General features: G+C 29.7%; 1 protein-coding gene across 4 annotated transcripts in view; it reads left to right on the top strand.

Moving 5' to 3' along the window:
• Nucleotides 1-26185, top strand: part of LOC127291229 (uncharacterized) — a 247834-nt gene that overhangs the window by 46492 nt on the left and 175157 nt on the right. For all 4 annotated transcript variants that reach the window (XM_051320210.1, XM_051320211.1, XM_051320212.1 and 1 more), the window contains exons 4-5: nt 23988-24085; nt 24191-24314. In XM_051320210.1, the coding sequence (XP_051176167.1) occupies nt 23988-24085; nt 24191-24314 (222 nt within the window). The remainder of the gene's footprint in view (nt 1-23987; nt 24086-24190; nt 24315-26185) is intronic.

The raw sequence follows: 26185 nt of genomic DNA on the forward strand, positions 1-26185 counted from the left end.
CAGTCTGTCTCGCTGTTTATTGTATTTTTCTTATTCTGTTATTCAGTACAAAATTTTCCTGATTACATAATTTACGAGTGTGTTATTAAGTTTCTTAGGTGGATCTTAATTATTTTTACATACTGTTTAAGTGTTTTTATTTATTTATCCTTCTATTGTCTTATAACAGTCGGTCCCAATTGGTTTTTGCAAATGACTGGTTTTGTCTTGTAACTTTGCTGTGTTTTTAATCTATCGGAGTGTTGCACCTTTGATTACATACAATTTGTTTTGTGTTCATAGTGCCACTCTGTTTTATAAAACGGATAAAGTCATTTAAATTGTGTATTCTAAATGTGTTTGAACCGCTGTGAATATTTAATTTGTCCGTTAGTTTCATCGTCTGTTCGGTTTATTGTTTGTATCGAACTGTCTTTTGTTTGGAAGAAATGTCTCTGTCTGATGAAAAGAGATGGTCAGATTTGATGACTTCCCTTCAAGATCTCACAACTTCTCACAAAGTTTTTCGTGAGGAAATTAAAGAATATCTCTATTACTAATGACCGTTTTAAGGAGGAAGGAGAAAAACGACGTGAAATGTTAAACCTTATTCATCTATTGAGAGAGGTTGGATTCAACGCTGTGCTACACGGAAAAAATTAGTTCGCGAAACTTTCGTAAACTAGTTTTTCACTTTTGGACGGGCCCAAAGTTTGGAAATCTTTCATTAACTTTTTTCAAGATTCTACAAAATTTTTTTTGTGCGCGTGCGCAGACATTGATTGTCATGAAGAGAGTGATGAACGTTTGTTAAAACTTGGAAAAAGTTAATGAAAGATTTTCAAACTTTAGGCCCGTCCAAAAGTGAACAACTAGTTTACGAAAGTTTCACGAACTATTTTTTCCGTGTAAAAGGAAATAATATGTTGATGGATGGCAACATTGTTTTTCTTAAAATGGCTGAGGACATTCTGACAAGGAAATATAATGATCCACCTTCGGAGGAAATTACTGTAGACAATAAAAGGCAAAAACCTCTCATGAAATTTCTCGAGCAATCACTCCCCTCCGGTACTAATTATCGACACCCGCCCCCCACCTCAACTGACTTGGATTTGGAGCCCGGGAAATAGCTAGATGTTCCTCTCATCCCCTCTACTACTGCTGATTCCCATGCGACATTAGTCTCCAATCCTCGATCGAGAATTATTTTCTGGAATGTTCACGGCATAGCGAACATCCCATATATAGACGAGGTATGTTCAGAGTGGGATATTTTGTGTATTTGCGAAACCTGGTTGGTTAAAGATAAATGGAAATACTGCCGTTTCCCCCATTTTGACGCCATTACCTCTCCGGGAGTGAGAACCAGCGACTATGGAATGGCAAAGGAGGTCTCTTAATCGCTTTCAACCCAGCAATTTATAAGGTCTCCGAGTTGATTAAAAACCCATTTTATATATTTGTTAATGTTACAGTTAATCAATTTTCCTTTATTCTTGGCGTGGTTTATATTCCACACGATATCGATTTTATTAATTTTTTGGACAATTTAATTTTAATTGTGAACTCATTTATGGAAGACTTCCCAGACCTTCCCGTTATTATGGGTGGTGATTTTAACCTCAACCAACTTGATCCGATGAATCTATACGATCAAGATTTTTTCAGCACGGAGAGAACTTCCAGAGATTTAATTTCTAATGCCAGAGGCAAACGATTTGTAAGCTCAATGGAATCCTGTTATTTCGTTAAACGGGCGTTCTAGGAGTGATTCTCCGCCTGACTTCACATTTGTTGGAAAGCAGGGTTTTAGTGTGATTGATTTGGTGTGGTGTACCCTACATGGGCTTTTTGTGTGCGATGATTTGCAGGTCCTAGATATGCCTACTCTATCTGACCACCTTCCTATTCTACTTAATCTAAATATTTCTTCTAAGAATAATAAACATAATATAAATAAAAATTCTAGTAAATTTGTTTTTGATATAAATTCTTCAGAAAAATTTTCGTTTAATATGTTATGCAGAGGGGAGGTGGCGGATCTGGAAATTGATATTGACTCTATGAATGCTACGCTTATTTCTTGTATCTCAGATGTCGCATCCGATTTAAATATGTTGAGGAATTCCTCTCGGTCTGGTGGTATCAGGCAGAAACCGTGGTTCGATTCTGAATGTAAAGTTGCTAAAAAAAGTGTTGCTCATGCCCTTAAAAATGCAAACAAAAACAGTTTTTCCAATTCATTCAAAATTATTCTTATTAATGAGAAACGTGCTCTAAGAAAACTCTTAAATTCAAAAAAAGATACCTACCCTAAAAAATTAATAGATAATTTAGCAATTTGTAATCAATCCAAACAATTTTGGAGTATTATAAATAAATTTAGACCGAGAAGCCCTCAGACTTCGGTTATTGGACTACCAACATGGTTGAATTATCTTAAAGCTAGTAACCCTTCGATTACGGTTCACCCTTATACAAATTCAAGAATTTTAAGAATATCCCATTCTATTTTAGATGATAGCATAACGTACGACGAGATTTTATATTGTTTAAAAAACTGTAAAGATGGAAGTGCCCCCGGGGTCGACGGAATTGGTTATCCTTTTTCTCAGAATCTCCCTCAAAACTGGATCTTATATATGAACCATATGTTCAACAAAATATTGACCGCGGAGTCGATACCAGAAGGTTGGGGAAAGTTGTCAACAATCTTGCTCTACAAAAAGGGTTCGGTTCAGGACCCTGATAACTACAGGCCGATCACTTTAGTTAATTGCATCGCAAAAATTTTTACCCATATAATGGGCGGATAATTTCAAGACTGATGCGATTCAGTTGAACTTTGTTTCTCGGGGGTTTTCGGGGTCGCTGAATTCGAATTTGATGACAGATGAACCCAAAAATCTTAAATACGATGAAACCAAATTTTTTGGAAGCTCTGTTTAAAACCTTATTATGCCTATATGTAAGTGATTTTTACTTGGACTGCGAAGGGGTTAAGAATTATATAGGCAAAATGCAAAATTTATGCCCTTAAACGTTATAAACATAAAACAAATAAACATCTATTAATTTCGCCCAAAAAACTTTAAAACAATTTTGGGGGGGGGTATAACCCCATTTTATTGGAAAAAAATTAGGGGGGAGGGTTGCGTGTACAGGTCATATAGTACACGATTTAAGCTTTAATTAAAGATTGTTTTAAAGTTCTTACCACGTCAGGTTAATGAGAAAAATCATATTAAACACCCATAAAAACACTTATATATTAAATTGACGGGGTTGGTCTCATTCGAAAGAGAATCCAAAAATACATTAAATTTCATACCGATATAAAATTCAAAATATTTACTTACCATTTTCAAGGCGTTACACTATTGACAGAAATTCAATTACGAATGTAGTGATGCATATGAGCAAGACGATCCGAGAAACGAGCGAGAAAATCGGACTTTTTAATTTTGACAACCGAGAATATAGTTTGTTTTGTTTTAATAAAACGATCTTCTCGACTATCCGAGAGAGCTTCACGAGTATCTCGTTTTGCAAATTCAAACATGTAAAAATTGAACGGAGGTTAATAGAAAAATGATTTTAACTTTTTTGGTTAAAAGATTAATAAATTACTATTAATATATTAATAACTGTTGTCGAAAAATTATAATTCTTTTAACAAATTAAAGTTAATTATTATTCTAACCATGTTAATTTTGATAATTCCACATTGTTAAAAAGTATAAATCAAATAAATTTATCGAATTAGTGGTAGCTTTTTTATAAATTAAAATTAGTTAGGTATAATTCTAATCATGTAAATTTTAAAAATTACACATTGTTACAAACTATAAATTAAATAAATTGAAATAAATAATGAATTATTAAGGAATAAATCGTTAATTTTTATTTAATATATAATTTGGTTTAATTTAATGTCAATTTTTGCTAAGTATTATTTATTAAATAATACTAGTTTCTTAATAAATTGATAAAAAGTAGATATCCAATTTACGTTATTATATTTATTATTAAATAATTAAAACTTTTAATTCTAAAGTATTCTTAATTGCAACAATTAAAAAAGACTGTAAATAATGTTTTAAATTCTTATGTCATTAGGACAAACAATTTATATATAAAAAAACTAAATAAATAAATAGATAATGATTTAATTTAATAAATAGATTGAATAATTTAATTAATTACTTTATTAGAAATTATGAAATCATTTTTATTAAGCGCATGTATAATTTAATAAATCGTTTTTAACTCTTTAATTATACATGGAATAAATAATTTATTAATTTAAAGATTGCAAGTAAGATAAATTATTGTACGCATTTAAAAATAGACAAATTTTGTGCTGCTTCTAAGAGTTCCCATTCTTCTTCAGATAAATAATAATCTAGTAACTCTTTGTTTGAAAGACAAAGTAATTCCAAAGCTTTTCTCAATTTTTTCCCTTTTTCAACCATTTCAAATGTCGAATACCACCTTGTTTTGCTGTCAATACCTGGAGCTAGATATGATGTATCAGTGGAGACACAGCAGCATTCTAGTTTGTTTCGCAATTGCTCGGAGTATTTAATTTTAATAAATAATTTTTTCAGTTTACCGATGGGTAATAGATTTTCTGGCTTCTTCGAATTTTCCGAAAGGATTTCTTATTCTTCGTCATCATCACTAAATGTATTTTCAGTTTCTTGCTCTTCTTCTGTTTGAAGATTTAATTCCGAAAGAAAACTCTGGACCCCTAAATTTTCGATATGGGCCATACATCTAAAATGTTGGTCTTCAGTATCAAAATGAATCTCACTTTGTTGTAATAATTGTCCAAGTTCTCTTATAAATGACGTATTACTCACCGCATTATCTAGAGTAATTCCTCCTATTTTTCTCCCAAGATCAAATTTTTTTAAGAAATCGTGGAATAACTTAGCCATGTCGACCCCTGCATGTCCACCGTTGGCTGGAGCGAACTCCAAAGTTAAAGACTGTAAAGTCCACTCATCATCAACATAATGACCTAAATAAAAATTTACATTATAATTGCATTTTTCGAATTTTTTAAAATAATGCGAATTAACCGTTTACGTTATACTATAATATTTTACGAAAATTGTCTATTATAATTAAACTTTTGTATCACTTTGACTTAATCGATACCCAATCAGCACAGAAGTTTGCAGCAAACTTGCAGCAAGCTTGCCGTGAAAGGTTCGCAAGCTTGCTTGGCAAACTTGGTGCAAGTTGTCTGCAAGTAGCAAAATGTCCTCTTGTGGCAAGCTTACATGTCAAACTTATGGCAAGCTTGGTGCAAGTTACGAAAATGAGCACTATGCGCACTTGCAATCACAAGCACTTACGGCTGCACAGAAAACTTTTTTGACTTCCCAGGAACTGGTGCTCAATGTATATATAACAAATGTAAATTTCCTCCCACCAAAAAATTTTTTTGTTAATATTCCGCAAGCTTGCACCAAGCTTGCAATAAGTTTGCCATGTAAGCTTGCCACAAGAGGACATTTTGTTACTTGCAACAAACTTGCACCAAGTTTGCCAAGCAAGCTTGCAAAACTCTTTGATTTTTGAATTACATTTTCTTGCATTTCTGAAAATGTTTTTTCAATCAATGAATGTAAGAAATTTCTTCTGGGTACGTTAACGTCTTTATTTATGTAATTAAAATATTCTTGAGTGACTTCGTCGTCAAAAAAATTAATTGGCAAATATTTTTTTGCTGCCCATTCAACAGTCATACGATTAAAGATATCTTGATCAAATGCCTAAATAGAAAATTGAATGGAAAGCAATTAATAAAACTTTTAAAATTATAAATAACAGTTAAAAATTTAAATTTCATTAAAAAATCTTTATATATAAAAAGTCTTTATATATATATATATATATATATATATATATATATATATACATATAAATAATTGTATGGGACCAATTGAAACGTTTAAGGTCTTAAAATGTTCATCTCGAAGTACTTTAACATTTAAAATATGGCCTTTTTAAAAATCCAAAATGGCGGCCGAATTATGACACATTATATGGCTGAAATGTAGAAAATCTATAATTAAAACATTATTTAAGAAGCAAAAAATGTTCGAATTGGCATTAAATTGATCATCAACAGTGCTAGGGGTTTACAGAATCAAAAAATGCTGACACTTTTCAAAATTTTCAAAAATACAAAATGGCAGATCCAAAATGGAGGAATAGTTTTAAAAATATGACTCAATTTACTCGAAATTTAGGACCAGGGGGTTTTTGGGGTCGCTGATTACAAATCTGAACTCAGTTTTCAAAAATACAAAATGGCGGATCCAAAATGGCGGACTGTTTTTTGAAAAAATTACCCAATTCACTCGAAACTTGTGACTCGGGGGTTTTTGGGGTCGCTGATTACAAATCTGAACTCAGTTTTCAAAAATACAAAATGGCGGATCCAATATGGCGGACTGTTTTTGAAAAAATTACCCAATTCACTCGAAACTTAGGACCCGGGGGTTCTTGGGGTCGCTGATTACAAATCTGAACTCAGTTTTCAAAAATACAAAATGGCGGATCCAAAATGGCGGACTGTTTTTTGAAAAAATTACCCAATTCACTCGAAACTTAGGACCCGTGGGTTCTTGGGGTCGCTCTTTACAAATCTGAACTCAGTTTTCAAAAATACAAAATGGCGGATCCAATATGGCGGACTGTTTTTGAAAAAATTACACAATTCACTCGAAACTTGTGACTCGGGGGTTTTTGGGGTCGCTGTTTACAAATATGAACATAGTGTAAATATGTTATTTACGAAAAATAATTTTCAAATTTCCAAGACCTCATTGAAAAATTGTTTTTGTTTTTAAAAATTAAAAAAGTACTTTTGGGGGTTTCTACTTCCAAAAGGGCAAAAATTTCGTTGAGAGTATGGTGAACTTAATTACCGAGTATTATAAAAACGATATATGTAGTAGAATGATTGGCAAATATAAGAATAAATGGTCAGAAACAGGTTATTTAGAAAATATTTTTATTACATCTAAAATTTCTTAATGAACTGCTTAAGCATCAAAATTCTCGAATTCAAATTAATTTAAGGAAGTTTGCAGAATTACAAACAAAATAAGGTGTATGTTTAATCAACAAAAATCTCAACTAGGTTAAAAAGCATTCCGCCTTAAATTTTGGAAAAATATCTACATAATTCAATAAAATATCAAAATGACTGCTTCAAGTTTATTGCGTGTAAAATATCATAACAAGTACGTATTTTAGTGGAGAAAATAATATTACGTAATGCTAATTTTAAAAGACACATGTTCATACAGTCCTAATTCTTAAAAGGTAGAGAGATTGATAAAAAATTAATGTTTATAGAACGTACTTTGGAAAACTGAGTTCAGATTTGTAAAGAGCGACCCCAAGAACCCCCGGGTCCTAAGTTTTGAGTGAATTGGGTAATTTTTTCAAAAAACAGTCCGCCATTTTGGATCCGCCATTTTGTATTTTTGAAAACTGAGTTCAGATTTGTAATCAGCGACCCCAAGAACCCCCGGGTCCTAAGTTTCGAGTGAATTGGGTAATTTTTTCAAAAACAGTCCGCCATATTGGATCCGCCATTTTGTATTTTTGAAAACTGAGTTCAGATTTGTAATCAGCGACCCCAAAAACCCCCGAGTCACAAGTTTCGAGTGAATTGTGTAATTTTTTCAAAAAACAGTCCGCCATTTTGGATCCGCCATTTTGTATTTTTGAAAACTGAGTTCAGATTTGTAATCAGCGACCCCAAAAACCCCCGGGTCTAAGTTTCGAGTAAATTGAGTCATATTTTTAAAACTATTCCTCCATTTTGGATCTGCCATTTTGTATTTTTGAAAATTTTGAAAAGTGTCAGCATTTTTTGATTCTGTAAACCCCTAGCACTGTTGATGATCAATTTAATGCCAATTCGAACATTTTTTGCTTCTTAAATAATGTTTTAATTATAGATTTTCTACATTTCAGCCATATAATGTGTCATAATTCGGCCGCCATTTTGGATTTTTAAAAAGGCCATATTGTAAATGTTAAAGTACTTCGAGATGAACATTTTAAGACCTTAAACGTTTCAATTGGTCCCATACAATTATGTACAGAGCACTGATCCGGTTGACGCGGAACGTCCCAAATATATGTTTATTTATTTATTTAAATAAAATAGTCATTACTTTTGAAGATTTACATCCATTTGTACCAGAAAATGGTCGATTATATTCCACTTCATGACAATTTTTAAAATGTCGCATGATTCCACTTGTATTACCGTCTTTCATATTTATTATCTTCTCTTCATTATTTTTATCTTTACATAATTTGCATTTAGCAAACTTTTCCTTATTATCCTTAAACCCGAATTCATATATTTCTCCAAAAACTTCTTTCCTTTTTTATCGCAAAATCTTTTCGGAATACACGGGTTGAACATTGGTGATAATATCATCACTTAATTTGTAATAAAATAAAATTAAAATGCATGTTTAACCTATAATTTATTTGTTTATTAACATTTAAAAACTATATTTATATAAAACTTTCAAACTAATAATCTTAACTATATATTAGATAAAATTAAACTTTTGAAAATGCTAATATACCTCTCTGAGGATCTTTTAAGATTTTGAGTTTCTCTTAATAATTCTCCCATTATCTTTGACGTTTCCAAGATACTCCGAGAACTCGATCGTTTTTGTGTTTGTTTTCGGAACGAGACGATTTGATAAAAAACAAATAAAAACTCGAGTTGTTATTTAAAAAATGACAGTTAAAAACGAGAAATTTCGCGCGAGATAATCGATCTTCTCGTATCGTTGTGCATCATTATACGAAAGTGTTTCTGCTTTTTCTGCCTCCATGACAAACGAGCACTGCTCGTTTCAATCTGCTCGTCGAGCAGACTTATACTTATATCGTTTTCGTTTTTTTCACACACTTAGTTGTTGTGTTCTGTTGCTTATGCGATGGTAACAAATTTTTTTGCTCATAAGGTAATTTAAATACCAGTGTAGGAAATTCTGCAGGCAAAATATAAAAATACAAAATACAATACACGTCATTTTCATTTTCTGGAAATTGTATAAAATAAAGTTTAATTACCAACATTTGATTTTCCTTAAATATAGAACTAATACTTCACGAAACATATTTTTAATCTTGTTTAAACACTTTATTTTCGATATTTAATTCATTTGAACATTGAAAATGTCTCCGGGGACGCATTACATTTTGTCTGCTTTTTGTTCTGCCAATATTATGAAAATCACTTTTATGTCCTTGTAAGTAGAAAAATTATTGAAAATTATTGCATTTTACTATAGGGGAGACTGGGGCAAACGGGCCATGTGGGTAAACCGGCCAGGTGTTAGTTTCTCAGAATTGGTCAAACTTTAAAATATGTCAATTATAAATTTGAAAAGACTATATTAAGAATAACTTATTTCTTCAGTTTTACATTTTTTAATTGTGTTTGTGCAATTTTATAAACAAAAGTTTGTTTTTTCGCTTCCGCTAGAAATTTTTACGAATCTGTTCATAAGCAATTTGTGAGAAAATCGTTTATTATTTATTAAAATTGTTTTTTAGGTTTAAAAGGTGCATGCCTCAGTTTAATTTATCGGTATATTATTTAATGATTTTACTAAGCAGTTTTTTTATACAGGTCTTAATTGTCAAAATGGGCCTGTGGGGCAAACCGGCCTATGTCTGTTTCCCTTGCAACAGAAATTCACAAAGATTACCTATCGGCTAGAAAACTTCGTGCATGCTTTCGTGAATCTTTGTCCACTTTACAGAGATTTACGAAGTTTTAGAAAGTTCACTGACAGACGTTTCTTCATGAACAACAACAATTAGTTGAAAATATTTGTTTTATAAAAAATAAGATGTTTCTTTAATTAAAATTTAATCCTATCTTATTATTTTCCTTATTGGGAAAATTGTTTATTCATTTTTTATATTTAGTGACGTTTTACTTACAATTAATTCTCTAAACAAACAAAAAAAATAAACTGTCCGGTTTGCCCCAGAGGGGTGGCCGGTTTACCTCAGGGGTGGGTCAAACCGGACAAAAATAAAAATAAATAAATAAATAATAAAAAAAATAATAATAATAATTAATAAATAAATATTCATAATAACCGTTTGCAAATTTTTTTAAAATTGATGCAGCAGCTAAACAATATATTTTAAGGTACATGTGTCTCTAGGAAAAAGTTGCGCAATTAGATGACCTTTCCAACAAGCTATTATAAAAGGTTTTTCATTAGTTTCTTTAGTTACTACAGCCTTACAACTGTTAACATGGCCGGTTTGCCCCAGTCTCCCCCAGTTTAGTCAATATTGACATTACATTTTCGCCTAGTTATAAAAATTTCGTTTACTAATATAAGGTAAATATACACAATTACGGCATGTTAAGGCCCTTCCTGAGAAATTTATTTTTCTTATTTTATCAAGTAACTTAAAGCTTAAGAAAACAATTGTATTGTAAAAATTAATTAATCATTTTCAATTTTTCATTTTTTGTATTTGTTCAAAAACTGAATTTATATTATTTTTTAATAACTTTTTAAACCACTCAATTGTATGCAATTGTATGCAATTAGATTTAGGTTGTGTTTAAAAAGAATTTTTTACACAGATTTAAAATTAAACAACGTTTATTTAAATTATAATTTTTGTAACACTTAATAATTATATTACTTTTTTGGTTACTCACTTTGGTTGTTGTCTTGTTTGGAAACTTATTATAAATTATTGAACATATATACCTCACTGTTATTAAATAATATTGGTGGATTCAGTTTTTTTAAAACATCCTGAGCATCGTAGATGAGGATATCTTCTTTTTCAGGCCAGCGCCAATTTGTCCCACTCATTTGCATAGTTTTTACTTCATATTTTTTTTCACTTTTTAATTGAATTATCTTTGTGACAATACCTGGAAAGTTTTCGCCTTCATAGACGATTAATACATAATCTCCAACTTCAAAATCTTTCGTTCTTGTGAGATTAATATTTGGCGATGTATTCTCGTCAGCGGATTTCTTTTTGCTTTTTTTTTATTGGTTTGGCATGGCTTTGTTTTTGCTTATTTGATTCTATTTTCCTCTTCCTTTCGAATGTTTTTTCCAGTTTAGCTTTTTTTTTTCTTCAACTCTACGCTGGTATTCAATAAATTCATCTGCGATCGCCACAGTGGGTGTAAATCTTTTGACATTTTTTTTAGTCTTGCTAGATGTCGGTGTCTCTGGCCACAACAGAGCATTTTTAAAAGGCGTTGGAAATTCTGACTGTTTCGTAACTGAAGCAATTTTTTCGGGAGTACTTATTGTTTCCACTGAAACTTTAGCGGAAAGATACTCTTCATTATTATGAGTAACTGACTTGTTTTCAGTTGTGGGGTCAGTAACCACCTCAATCACTGCTGTTGAGCTTGGTTGTGTCTTTGGCGTCGAGCTTATTAAGCTGCCATCAGCTTGTACTGTAAATTGAATAGATGAATTTGTCTCCATATTCAATAAATCAGAAGCATGTAGCTCTAAAGTATTATTTAGACTATCGTTCGCCATGAGTGTATCAATGCTGAAGTCCAAATTATTCTCTACTAGTGATTCTTCAAACCTACTTTCAGAGATACTTTCTGTATAATTTGAATTTCTTTCTATTTTTCGCCAAAAATGAAAAAGATTCTCATCTTTTATGTCACCTGACCACACTCCACTTATACATTGGCGAAAAGATTCGATTTTTGTGGCTCCTATGATCTCTTCGCACTGCTGAAGAAACTCACTTGGATTTCTCGAGGTAGTAGGCACATCGTTTATAGTATTATTGTCTTCTGTCAAAATAGTTACATTCTCATTTGCAGATACCTTTACAAGCCGTTGATAATTTGGGGCATCAGGATTAAATGGGTGAAGTCCACATGCACGAAATCCATTTTGAATAGTCTCAACTTTCAATTGAGAAATGCACTCCTTGAGAATCGGCGCAAAATCCTCACGTTTGAGTCGACTTCCGTTATTCTCTATTCTCCAGTCAGACACTTTTTTTCCAGGTGCTTTTAAGGGTGTGAAAAACTGCTACATCCATCGGCTGCATAATATGTGTAGAGTTAGGAAGCAAGGCAATCAAAATAATCCCTTTCTCTCTACAAAATGTACTCAATGGCAGCGACAAATGAGATGAATGGCCATCCATAAACAATATCACAGGCAGTTTGATGTTCTCTTTTATTAAGAAAGGATAAAAAACATTTGTGACGTACTCAAAAAAAGTCTGACAAGTCATCCATCCATTGTCTGATTTACCAATGGTCCAATCTCGTGGATATTTTGACAGAATATTTTGTGGAAGCCGTTTATATGGAAACAATGAAAAAACTGGCATTAATTTTCCATCTGCAGAAGCTCCAAGAGACAGAGTCAAATTCTCTTTTTCATCATTTCCTGATGTATAATACACAGTTTTCGCTCCCTTATTCACTAAGACTCCTATGCCTTTTGGACAAAGATAAAACGCAGACTCGTCACAATTGAATATCCTAGAGGGATCTTCAAGAATTTCCAGCTGATTATTTTGCTCCAAGTATAGGTGAACTCGATCAAACCAAGATCGTATTTTTTCTTCGGTTGCTCCTATGCGTGCAGTTGTTAATGCCTATGCAACTCTCTCAGAAATAGAAGGATTTCTTGACAAAAATCCTTCATACCAATGTCTCCCTGGCACATTATTCTTAAATTTATTTACACGGCCCAATTCTGTCACTAATTTTGACATTGTGTAAAGTAATTGTTCTTTACTCACAGGAAATACACGCTCAGCAAGTTGCTTTACCCAATTAACAATAAGTCCTTCTTCTTCGGCAGTCAGAACAGTTGGTGGGCCTGGTCCATCTTTTTTTGTGTACTTATTTTTTATTTTATCTCTTAGGGTTTGAGCAGGTACAGAATATAGTTTAGAAGCTTTATAAACGCTCATCTTTTGATTTTTTATGTCATGAAGAGCGATCTTCAGTGTTTCTGCTGTATACTTCTTCTTTGGCATTTTTTCTAAAAAAAAATAATTTTTCTAAGTTGTGAAACTAATAATTCTTATAAAATACGATATTTTTAAAAATCGACTCTAGAAATGATAATCAATAAGTTTCAAATTAAAGAAATGTGAACAAACCCTTTTTCTATTTTACTTGAACTTAAATACGGCGTATAGCACGGAATAATGAATATATTATGTAAAATGTTTTGAACTTAATTCCGTTCATATAATTACGAGTTATAAAATAGATAATGTTTAATTTTCTCTTTAATATCATGAATATAAACTATTAATAACTCAAATGTTATGAAAAACTTTTAATGTCTACGTAATTACTATTAAAAATAAAAAAAATATAAAAAAGCCATAATGTAGCGATTCGTTTAAAATTCCAAGTACAGTTACACTTTATAAATATAATATTTCTAAAATGGTTAATAAAACACTAACACGCAATTACCTCATTTGTTTATTTATAATTTCATTTTTTGTTAAAAAATATAAGGATATTAAATATTCTTATTAGATTCATTAAAATAATGATAATATAAAACAATGTAATTCCCTATTTACGTTTTTCGAACGGAATAATGTACTTCGTGTGAGAAGAGCGAACATAATTCACGTCTATTAAAAAAAGTATTTTTATGTAAAGAAAACTTTTAAAAATAATTCAGCAATAGAAAATATAATTTAAATAGATATTAATTAATCAAAAAATTAAAACATAAATTAAAAAATACTCACACTTTACTTTTAGTATCCTTACGAAGATCACCTCCAGTCCTTGCTGTCACTCACAGTATATTTATTGCACAAATCTCAGTCGTCGACTGACTGACAAAAACTTTTATTTTTAATACATAAAAAAACAGATGCAATTAAAAAACAGAATATAAATCTAATAAATATCGAAGTTTGTGCTGCAGTGTTTCACTTGCTGAAACATTTTATCAATTTCTTATTTTAATTAATATAAACAAATAGCACGTAATAACGTACTAGGCCGTAATTGTGTTAATATTTTTCTTCAAAGTTCCGTGTGAATATTCTTTTCATGTGTACATTTAAACACCTGCATGGCATATCCTGGAATATCTCGCACGGGTCTCCCATGGGATTTCGGAAATTTGAAAATCCCTGAGATATCCCAGATATCCTTTTGTTGAGAGCGAACGCTGTTCTATTATATTATAATCATAATTAAAAATAATTTTAAAAAAATAATACGTACCTATTTCGAACATTAGCACGTATTTCGTGCTTTATCATCACAAATATAATTTTTCAATATGTATGTCAATCAACTTATTATGTTTATTTTGAATTCTTTCTTGTTTAAAAAATTCGGCAGCCCCCTGCGGGTGCGGCCACATTCTCATCACGCGCTTCGCGCGTAGGGGCTCGGTTCGCTCGCTAGTTTTAGGGCGCCCCGGGGCGCGCGAAGCATAATCGTCCCGCTTCGCGGCCTGATATTGATGCGCGTTTCGCGCGCATTAATCATACGTGGTGCTACGCCCTCCGTTTGTTTATTACAATTCAAAACCTAGTAGCATTAATTACTTTTTAACTACACTGTGTTATTCAAAAATTTTTCAATTAAATTTAAAAATTGTATTAATTATACTACCAGAAAGTAGTTAAATGACCCAAGAATCCATTTGGTAGAATGAGATTTTGTAGTTGTTTCAGACTTTGTAGTTGATTTAACTAAATTTTGAAGTAAAATGTGAGGAAGAAAGAAATTATTTTTATTAATTTTATTAAAAAGAGTAAAATTAATTACACACAGAGTTAAAATAAGTACAAAAGTAGTTATTTTAAAAGGGAAGCTTCATAATCGACTTGTTTTGAAAAATTTATTAGAAACAACTTATAGTCTTTATTAAAATGCGTTAAATTAAATTATACAAATAGGTAAGGTTTAAAGATATTAGAATAAATTTTTTATCGAGCAAAAAAAAAGAGAATGGCTGCACTGCAGCTGTTCAAACTTAGTTCCTTAATTTTGCGCCGTGGATTGGCCAGATCTTTGTAATTAACGAAAATCGACAAACCAAATTATTTAATAACTAATTTCAATTGAGTAAAAGAAAAAATTAATTGAAAATTTAAAAACATTAAGAAAAAGAACTTGAAAGTAACTGCATTTTTAAAGCAACAAATTTATTATATGTGGTTTTGCCCTCATGTTTTTATTTATAAAAATTTTTTTGTACAATTGATATAAGTGAAATTTTTGGTTTTTATAAATTAAATTTCATTTTCTTAAAGTATTTTGACTTTAAGGATAACATTCTCATCACGGCACTCGCGTTTCGTGCTTGAAAATTAGAAACATACAATAGGAAAAGTAGGAATGCATTAACCCATTAACGAAATTTTTACAGGTATTTTGAGGCTCTATCAAATAGCGTACTGAAAGAACCGAAAATTTTTAAATAAACAATTTACAAGCATTAAAAAAAGATTTTTTTAGAATTTTTGTTCAGTTTTTATAATTTTTTCAAATCTTATTTCCTTCAGAATACCTTTAAATGCTAAAAATGTCGCATCAAAAATGTTTGAATACGCCATTTAAAATTTTTAAAAACTGACTTCAGAATCGTGATGAGCCACCTAAAAAACCAAGGAGTAGAAAGATTTATTTAAATTTGCTAAAAAGATTGTTGAAAAATGAATTTTCTCTTAAAAAATAGCAATTTTTATACTTCGTTAATTTATAATTCTTTATAATTTTGCTTGCTACACTTATTATTTTCGTTTCACTTCATAATGCATTCGTTATTGGCGATTCAAACAGCTACACTAGCGCCACAGTTAAACTAACTTAAGCGTGACTCGCTCTGTGGCACTCCATGTGTTTTAAATTATTTTTTTTTATTTAACGCTTAAAAATTATTTTACAAACGCAATAAAAATATCAGAATAATTAAATAATTTGAAATAAACTGTCAAAACAGACCCTACTGAAAATCCCTGTACAAGATCTTGTACAATTTCCTGTACTAGATCAGCAATTGAACTTGTACAAGTTCTGACCAGTTCCTGTACAGGAAAATGCATACGAATTTGGAACAAGTTCATGTGTGAGATCTTGTACAAGATCTGGTGCAAGATCTTGTACAAGAAAGATACTTGTACAAGAAAATGTACATGATCTTGTACATGAACACGTCCATGTTCTTGCACATGTTAATTCATGTTTTTCTTTACTAAAAATTAAAAACTTCAAAGGCTGCGCAATAGTTTACTTTAACCTTTACAGCTGCGCAATAGTTTTTAGCATACATGGGTTACGAATCTTAGTGGTTAAAAATTATCAAAATCTCAAATTTTATTAAAAAAAAAAAATTTTACAACTATACATGTGCAAGAACATGAACGTGTTCATGTACAAGTACTTATACATGAAATTGTACAAGATCATGTACGTTTTCTTGTACAAGTATCTTTCTTGTACAAGATCTTGCACCAGATCTTGTATAAGATCTCACACATGAACTTGTTCCAAATTCGTATACATTTTCCTGTACAGGAACTGGTCAGAACTTGTACAAGTTCAGTTGCTGATCCAGTACAGGAAATTGTACAAGATCTTATACAGGGATTTTCAGTAGGGGAGACTGCTTTAGAGCGAGTCACGCTTACGTTAGTGCAACTGTGGCGCTAGTGTAGCTGTTTGAATCGCCAATAGTGGAATAAATATTTTATGAATACTACTTCAAAAACTTTGAATCTAGAGAGGAAACTTTCTAAAAGAAAAGGTGGAAAAATAGGTTAAAACTGTGCCGCAAAAAATTAATGAGTAAAATAACACATCGAAAATAATTTTAAATTTTGTTACCTTAAATGTTATAGAACCCAAATGATACATACAAAACAATTTAACTAACTCCAATCATCAAAATTTAATGTAAAAAATAAAAATTCTTTTTACGCTTAGAAGTGGAAATAAATGGCGGGACTTATAAAAAAAATTAAAATTATTTTGATTTTATGTAATTTAGATGTTATTTTAATAAGTATCTAAGTCAGAAAAAAAATATATTCGATTTGTACTTTGAAGGGAAAATTAAAAAAATTTTTTTTTTTAATTTGAGAAACATTGAATTTTTTAAAAATTCAAAATTTGAATAATTTTTGAATTTTTGGGCGGATTAGTCTGTCCAACGAACTCAGGCTTCATTTTTACATGTTGAAAGCGAGTACCAAATTTTAAAGCGATTCGTTAAGATTTGTTCAAGTTATCGTGGGGAAAAAAGAGTATACAGACAGACTACAGACGACAAACAGACGGACAGGTTTTCAAAACATATTTTTTTGGCAACAGGAGGTCTTAAAACGTAAAGATTAACTGAAATTAGAAAAATGTCAAAATCGACCAAAACAAATACTTTCTCATTTATGATGAGAATGTAAAAAATCTACAAATAAATGAATTTAACCCAATTCAAAAGTATACTATTTTAAAGTAGAGGATTTTTTGAAAACAATTGCAATGTTTGGAAATAGAAAAAAATAGTTGGACTTATAAAAAATTTAAAAAAAAGAAATTCGGAATTTTATGAGTAAGTTACTGTTATTTGTGTTAATTTAAGGTGGTTAAAACAGATTTCATACATACACTGTAAAAAATTTTTAGGAAATTTTTCCGAAAAGTTCGGACAACGCCGAAACACGATGGGTCGGAAATTTTTCCAGCGGAACAGATGGAATAATTTCCCAACACTGTTTGGAATTATTTCCAAATTTTTTAGGAAAAAATTCTAATCTTAATTGGATAATTTGCCCACTTGTTTGGATAATTAACCGAAATTATTTGGAAATTCTTCCGAAGAGTTCGGACAGCGCCAAAACACAACGGGTTGGAAATAATTCCAGTGAAATAAACGGAATTATTTCCTAACTCTGTTTGGAATTTTTTCCAATCTCGTAGGAAAAAAGTCTAATCTGAAATGGAAATTTTCCAAGTTGTTCGGATAAAAAACCGACAATAATTGGACATATTTCCTGTCAGTGGAAAAACATCCCATATTAAGAGGACAATATTCCACTCATTGAATAGGAAATTTTTCCAAGCCGTTTGTAAAAATAACCACTACTCATAGGAAAAACTTCCTCTTACTGGAAAAATTTCCAATATTAATAGGATAATATTCCACATATTAAATAGGAAATTTTTCCAAGCCATTTGGAAAAATAACCGCCACTTATAGGAAAGACTTTCTGACAGTGGAAAAATGTCCAATATTATATGAAAAATATTCCATTCATTGAATATGAAATATCTCCAATCTATGCAGAAAAATCACCGCTATTAATTTAAAAACATTCCTGACAATAAAAGAATGTTTAAGAATAATATCATCAATAACAATAATTAATAATAATTTTTCAATTTATCGTACTTCTTTAGTTTATTTAGAAGCTAATATAAGGTTCTACTGTTAAAATAAAAATTCTATCGTTTTTCATCTATAATGATTGGCTGTTATTAAAATCATTTTTTACAATAAATTAAAAATTTCTGAACCAAGATAAAATATTTTAAGTTAATTTCAAAAGATATTTTTAAAAAGTTTTGAAGGCAAATTTATTAATTATTATTATCAATGTTTATCGCAAAAATTATTTTTATATAATTTTATTTACTTATACTTATGTATAAAAATAAGAGATATAAAATGCAAAATTTACATGTAGAATATTACTAAGAAAAAATGTGAAAGTAACTAATAGTTATCCTGAATAATCAACTATTGCCGAAATGAGCGACAATACTTTTGAATCGGCGTGAAGAGATTTTCTTCTATTTTTCCTGCCTCGTTTATGTCCCTCAGCTGGATTAATTTCCAGTAACATCCTTTAAAAAGTAGAGGTTTATAGCTTTCATTTTTATTAAATAAAATTTTGATTTTTTCAAACTTCTTATTAATTACCTTTGTATAAATTCCAAAGAGGATGACTTCTTTTCGTGGTAGTTATAACCGTACATATAATGACTTAATAAAAATAAAAGTAAACCCTCCAACAGGCAGTCCGACTTCGCAAGACTTGTTTTCTCCACCACCACACTCGCTACGCAAGTCTCCTGATAAATCGAAAGTCCTAAAATTCAAAATTCATATATATAAATTACAAAATCATCAACCTCCTTTAACAAAAATGTCAATTTTATAAAGTTATATGGAGTTGTAAAAAAATTGTTATTTTTATCAAGTGGAATTTTTAATTACTCAAATTTTTGAAAAGAATGAGAAGGTTCTTTTAATTAATATGAAAAATTGCATTATTTTAGTGTTTACCTTGAACAATTAGGATTGGTCGAGTCGAATCAGTACAATTTTTTATTTCCTCACTTGTAGCTTCTTGATTCTGAAAATACAATTTATAACGTTAAGTAAGATAAAGACATATTGTTCATGAAGCTTTTAATTAAAAAACTTACTGTCAATACATAAAGATCAGTTTCCTTAAAGTATGCTGAAAGGAGCTGAATAAAACCCACCGTTTCTGGGTACTGACTTCTCAACTGCTCTGATCTTGCTTTAATATCATTTAAGATGGTCTGAATATTTTGAATATTTTCAGGCATCTTGTTAGAAGATTTAAATTTTCTGATATAATTAAAAAAATAGTCATAAATGGTTGATGTTTTGGCGGTGTTATTTTGCCACACACTCAATATATTTTTCCCTAGAAGAGTGTTGCAATGATCCAAGAAATGCTCCTTTATAAATAAATGCGGCCAATGATCTTTTTGAATCATTTGAAGAGATAAATTTTGCATTTTTCTTCTATTCAAACAAATTCGTTGCGTTGGACATGATTCTGATAAATAATTTTTTGTTTCCACAATTGACAGTGTTTGTTCGGGATTCAACAAGGAATTTAGCAATAAATGTTTTTTTTTATTTTGATTTTCCTTTGTTTCTCCATCGGGAAGAGATGGCTCATAGGCTACACAACCGTACGTACCTTGATCTTTTCCGTATCTAGAAAAATCTCCATTAGATGTACATATTTCTATATCACGATAATTTACTCTTCTACGTTTTGTTGGTTTTGGGGGTTGATTTTCTTACTCGGTCATATAATCGATGATGCAGACGATCGACACCAGAACAACATATACTATTATCGGTTGCGTTTTCTTCATCCACATTCGTTGACCACGTTTTAACTTGGAAAACTAAGGGAAATTTGGCCACAGCCAACTGCGCCAATTTCCTTGAAGTCGTAAAAGAAAAATCCTTTAATACATATTTTTGATGTTCGGATAATCTTCTTATGAATTCCAACTCATAAGATACTGGAAGAGGGGAACTCGGAAATTTTTCCTAATGTTTGGAAAAAATTCCAGTTTTGGAAATATTTCTATTTCAAACAGATTTTATTTCCTATCATTAGGATAAAAATCTATTGAACTCGGAAATTTCTCCTAATGTTTGGAAAAAATTCCAGTTTTGGAAATATTTCTATCTCACATAGGATTTACTTTCTAAGATTTGGATAAAAATCCATTAAAATCGTAAAACTCTCCCAATTTCAGGAAAAAATTCTAACTTACTGGAAGAAATTCCAACTTTTTGGAAAATACTCCTATTTCAGAATTATTTCTATCAAAGTGTTAGGAATAATCATTTTTCTTCCACTTTTGGAAATATTGCCGATTATTTTAATGGAAATAATTCCGAAATTTTTTACAGTGTAGTTGCTCTTATTTTCTCAAAATGAAGTAATTTTGTTATGCATTTTACCCATTTTTCATCCGTTTTTGTCTTTTTTTAAAAAAAGAGGTATAACTTTTTTGTTTTAATCGCTATTACAAATTGTCAGAGGAAAAAAATGTTTCTTTTTACTCGTTTTTTTCGAAAAAAAATTCAAAAAAAATTTTTGTTTTAAAATGCGAATTTTTGAAATTTTTAAAAACTCAAAAATTGAATAATTTTGTTGATTTTTGACGAAATCATCTGGCCAAAGAACTCAGTCGAGATTTTGGTACACTTAAAGTGTATACCAAATTTGAAGTCGATTCATTAAAATTTTTTCGAGTTATCGTCGGACAAATTTTGTCTACAGACATACATACAGACAAACATTTTTTAAGACCCATTTTTTCGGCATCAGAAAGTCTCAAAACGTCTAGATTCACTGGAATTAGAGAATGCTCAAAATCGCCCAAATGTAATACTTTCTCATTATGATGAGAATGTAAAAATTAAGCAACAATAGGGTCAGAATTTCCCAAACGGATCAACTAAAATTGAAAAATTTTATTTAAACCTGACATGATGTTTTTTTGACTCTTTATAAGGTAAAAAACAATGTCATAAATTTTCAGGCAAAAAAAAAATTTTTTGTAAAAGTAATACTTTCTCATTATGATGAGAATGTAAAAATTAAGCAACAATAGGGTCAGAATTTCCCAAACGGATCAACTAAAATTGAAAAATTTTATTTAAACCTGACATGATGTTTTTTTGACTCTTTATAAGGTAAAAAACAATGTCATAAATTTTCAGGCAAAAAAAAAATTTTTTGTAAAAGTTAAATTAACAATTAAAGTTTTTGGTAGTGTTAAATTAAATAATTTTTTTCTCGAGTTCTAATTGACCAATTTAAAAATTAAAAAATGGGTTTTTTTCGTCATGAAATGTAGTATTCAAAAATAATTTTTGTTTAAAAAATTTTTCATTTTTAATAGTTTTTTATATTATTTGTTTATAAAATGTTAATAACAAATAGTGTTCTCCATGTCCTAACAAAAAAAGAAAAATTGTGTTGCATTCCTCAAACATCTCCGAGCCTAAAACCGTTTAGAAAAAAAATGAGACTTAATTAGGGAAAAAGTTATTAATTAAAAACGATGGGGGTGCGAAGCGATACGTGACGTTACTCTGGTCTCGCAAGCGCACAGCACTGTTGGCACTACCCGGAAACTATATACAGTTTCAATTGTTATTATATTTACATAATACTTTTGTTATATTATATAATATATATATAATATTATATAATTATATTATTATAATTATATAATAATATAATTATATATAATTATATATATGGGTGATTCCACGTCAGATTTTAGTTTAAATTTTAAATTCGTCCAAAACTATTTTTTTTCATTCTTCATAGTAAAAAAACCTATACGTATTTTTTTTTTTTTTTTGGTGCCCAAATTTTTGAGTTATGAATTTTCAAAATTTTGGTTTTTGAAAAGTAGACCTATTTTCAACGACCTACAACTTGAAAACTATTGAATTCAGAAAAATTTCATTAAGAGAAAAAAGTTTCGATTTTTTGTCGACTTTTTAATAATGTCAAAAAAAAAATTATTTTTGAATTTTTATTAAAAAAATAATAATTTTTTATAAACAAATTCATTTTTTTTCAATTTGGACATTTTTTTTAAAATTTTTTTTTCATTAGATACTTGAAAATAATAAAAAACGTTTGCACAAAGTTTTGGAGTGGGCCTGATGAGTTTAATAGGTGAAAATGAATTTTTAAACTCTGCGTGCAAGTTGAGCGAGCGACGTTAATAATTATATTATCAGTATTATTATTTTAAAGTATTAATTGTAATAGATATGTTATAAAATAAAAAAAAAAACAAATTAAAAACTAACTTTAAAATAACACTCCTACTTAAACTATCAAAATTTGGATTGTACGTCGCGCGCTCAACTTGCACGCAGAGTTTAAAAATTCATTTTCACCCATTAAACTAATCTGGCCCACTTCAAAACTTTATGCAAACGTTTTTTATTATTTTCAGGTATCTAATGAAAAAAAAAATTAAAAAAAAATGTTCAAATTGAAAAAAAATGAATTTGTTTATAAAAAATTATTATTTTTTTAATAAAAATTCAAAAATAATTTTTTTTTTGACATTATTAAAAAGTCGACAAAAAATCGAAACTTTATTCTCTTAATGAAATTTTTCTAAATTCAATAGTTTTCAAGTTGTAGGTCGTTGAAAATAGGTCTACTTTTCAAAAACCAAAATTTTGAAAATTCATAACTCAAAAATTTGGGCACCAAAAAAAAAAAAAAATAAGTATACGTTTTTTTACTATGAAGAATGAAAAAAAAATAGTTTTGGACGAATTTAAAATTTGAACTAAAATCTGACGTGGAATCACCCATATATATAATTATATTTAATTATATTATTATATAATTATAATAATAATATAATTATATAATATTATATATTATAATATATATTATATAATATAACAAAAGTATTATGTGAATATAATAACAATTGAAACTGTATATAGTTTCCGGGTAGTGCCAACAGTGCTGTGCGCTTGCGCGACCAGAGTAACGTCACGTATCGCTTCGCACCCCCATCGTTTTTAATTAATAACTTTTTCCCTAATTAAGTCTCATTTTTTTTCTAAACGGTTTTAGGCTCGGAGATGTTTGAGGAATGCAACACAATTTTTCTTTTTTTGTAAGGACATGGAGAACACTATTTGTTATTAACATTTTATAAACAAATAATATAAAAAACTATTAAAAATGAAAAATTTTTTAAACAAAAATTATTTTTGAATACTACATTTCATGACGAAAAAACCCATTTTTTAATTTTTAAATTGGTCAATTAGAACTCGAGAAAAAAATTATTTAATTTAACACTACCAAAAACTTTAATTGTTAATAACTTTTACAAAAAATTTTTTTTTTGCCTGAAAATTTATGACATTGTTTTTTACCTTATAAAGAGTAAAAAAATCATCATGTCAGGTTTAAATAAAATTTTTCAATTTAAGGTGATCCGTTTGGGAAATTCTGACCCAATATTGAAGTTTTAATCAATAAATAAAACGTGATGATAATGACAACGTAATGATAAACGTCTGATTTTATTTATGTAAATTATAATATTATCTATTTTTTTGTTTTAGGGAGGATTCAGGTTACAAATTTTAGATGCATTGGATAGGCCTCTCATTGATCTTACTCCAGTAACAGGTCAAAGTGAATTCGTCAGAGTTGACGCTACGTAAGTTTTTTTGACCAATCAATGTATTGTTATTTTCTGGTTTACATAAATTTATCATATTTTTTATTTTTCGAAAATTAAGCAAGTTTTCTGTAAAATTTTTAGTGCACAAAGCTATCCAATCAAGATACCTCACAACTTCACTTGTACTGACTGCACGGTGAGATTGCTTCGAGAAGCTGAGGAATGGGGTCCATCTTACCGATTTTGGTCGTGTTCCAATGTCGACGTAAGTAAACGATTAAAATATTAGTAAACAAATCTTTTTACAAATGCGCCAGAATCTAAATAATCTAAAGATATTTAACGCATCCGCCGAAAGTAAGAGCTTTTTTTCCGATACCTTTATGCCCATTCTAGCTTCGCCAAAAATCGAAAATTCAAAATATTTCTAGAAAAATCTTCAGCAAAATTTGTTTATACTAACCTTTTCCTCATATTACCCAAACTCTCTACTGACAACTACTCATTGTTCATCCTTTTAAAATATATTGGTATCTTGTTTCCATTTAAAATTTCAACCCTTTACCAATTATGAATCTACAACTCCAATTCGACTATCGGTGGACTAGGATTGACCCATCCCTCCGATACAAAGATTTTTGAATTAACTCGATTTTAGTGTATTTTTAACATTTTATAGTACATTTTTTACTTTGAAACAGTGGAATACTAGTCATTTCTATCGTATTTTGGGTCGCTGAATCCGAATGCGGGGTCAAAATTCAAAAGTTGGTTCGTTTTTTTCTTTCTAACCTCAAAAAACTTACTTTTTCGGTACATTTTGTGAGATAATGGAAAAGTGTGAGCTAGTTTTAAAGTTATGACCATGGATTACAATTTAGAAGTTAAATTTACTTACTACTTAAACAGATTCTTCAATTTAAAAATGGCGGATCCAATATGGCAGACCAAAAATGTTGGATATTTTATAAATTGTTCCGATTCGCTTGAAATTTGGTACTTGAGGGTTTTTGGGTCGCTGATTACGACTCTGGCGTCAGATTTAAAAAATTCAAAATGGTGAATCCAATATGGTGACGGTACCCTGGTTAGGTAGATTTTCCATGTAGTTTCTACAAATCTGTCAGAAATGTGACCGTTTGTCTTCGTATGACATGCAGGAAGATTGTTCAAATTTTCCGAGTTATTTCCACGAAATTCAAAGTCTCTGTGTACTTGAACTTTAAAAGCTCCCATTACCCCACCTTTTCCTAGTCAAATAACCTCGGGTACCTTCTGGCAATTTGTTTTTAAAACTGTCTCATAGTAGGCTTAAAAAGTTTCAGTACACTTGGTTAGATCGATGGAATCACGTACTTCATTTAAATACAAAAATATTTGTCAAACATTTTTAGTTAAAGTCCAACTATTGCAATGATAAAATATATATGAAATTATAGTTTTTAATATATAAGTTTTTTGTGATAATTCCTATTCATAAATTTTGAGTTCAAATTAAGTCTAGTTAAAAAATGATGATTAAATATTTAATAATTTACAATTTATCAAATTCATTTAAAGATAAACTGTATATGTTTTAAATATTCATTCCATCCCTCGTTTACAAACTGATTGCATTTAAAACATTTCAAACGTTCCATTGGAATGAACTATAATATTCGATTATTTTAATAAACAATAAATATAACTAGAAAAAAATATAAGATGTAGTTGCATTTAACATAATCACAAAGCTTGATTTATTTACGATATTAAAATAATCTATTTAAATTTAAATATTATTTCAAATACCTAAATAATTTTATATATTTATTAATAAAAAGAATAATTTGAAACCTTTCTTTAGATGTAAAAGTATAAAAAATGGATGAGTTTGTCGTATTACATGAAATTTTTCCAAATGGACGTATATTTTTTACCCAGTCAATTATTCTAAAAATTTGAGAATTAAATCACGAATTAAATATACACACAATAAAACAAACCATGTAAATCACACTTTATTAATGTTTATGTCCAGTTTATTATAATTTTCTTGATTTTACTTGCTTTCACGTCGTTGGATTAATTACAATATGTACAATTTATTTCTTAAAAAATTGGTCAAGTACGAGTTACATTCGCTTACCTAGGGTT

This window comes from Leptopilina boulardi, unplaced genomic scaffold, assembly GCF_019393585.1.
Source record: "Leptopilina boulardi isolate dan_hultmark-lab unplaced genomic scaffold, ZJU_Lbou_2.1 LbouV2_13, whole genome shotgun sequence".
NCBI lineage: Eukaryota > Metazoa > Arthropoda > Insecta > Hymenoptera > Figitidae > Leptopilina > Leptopilina boulardi.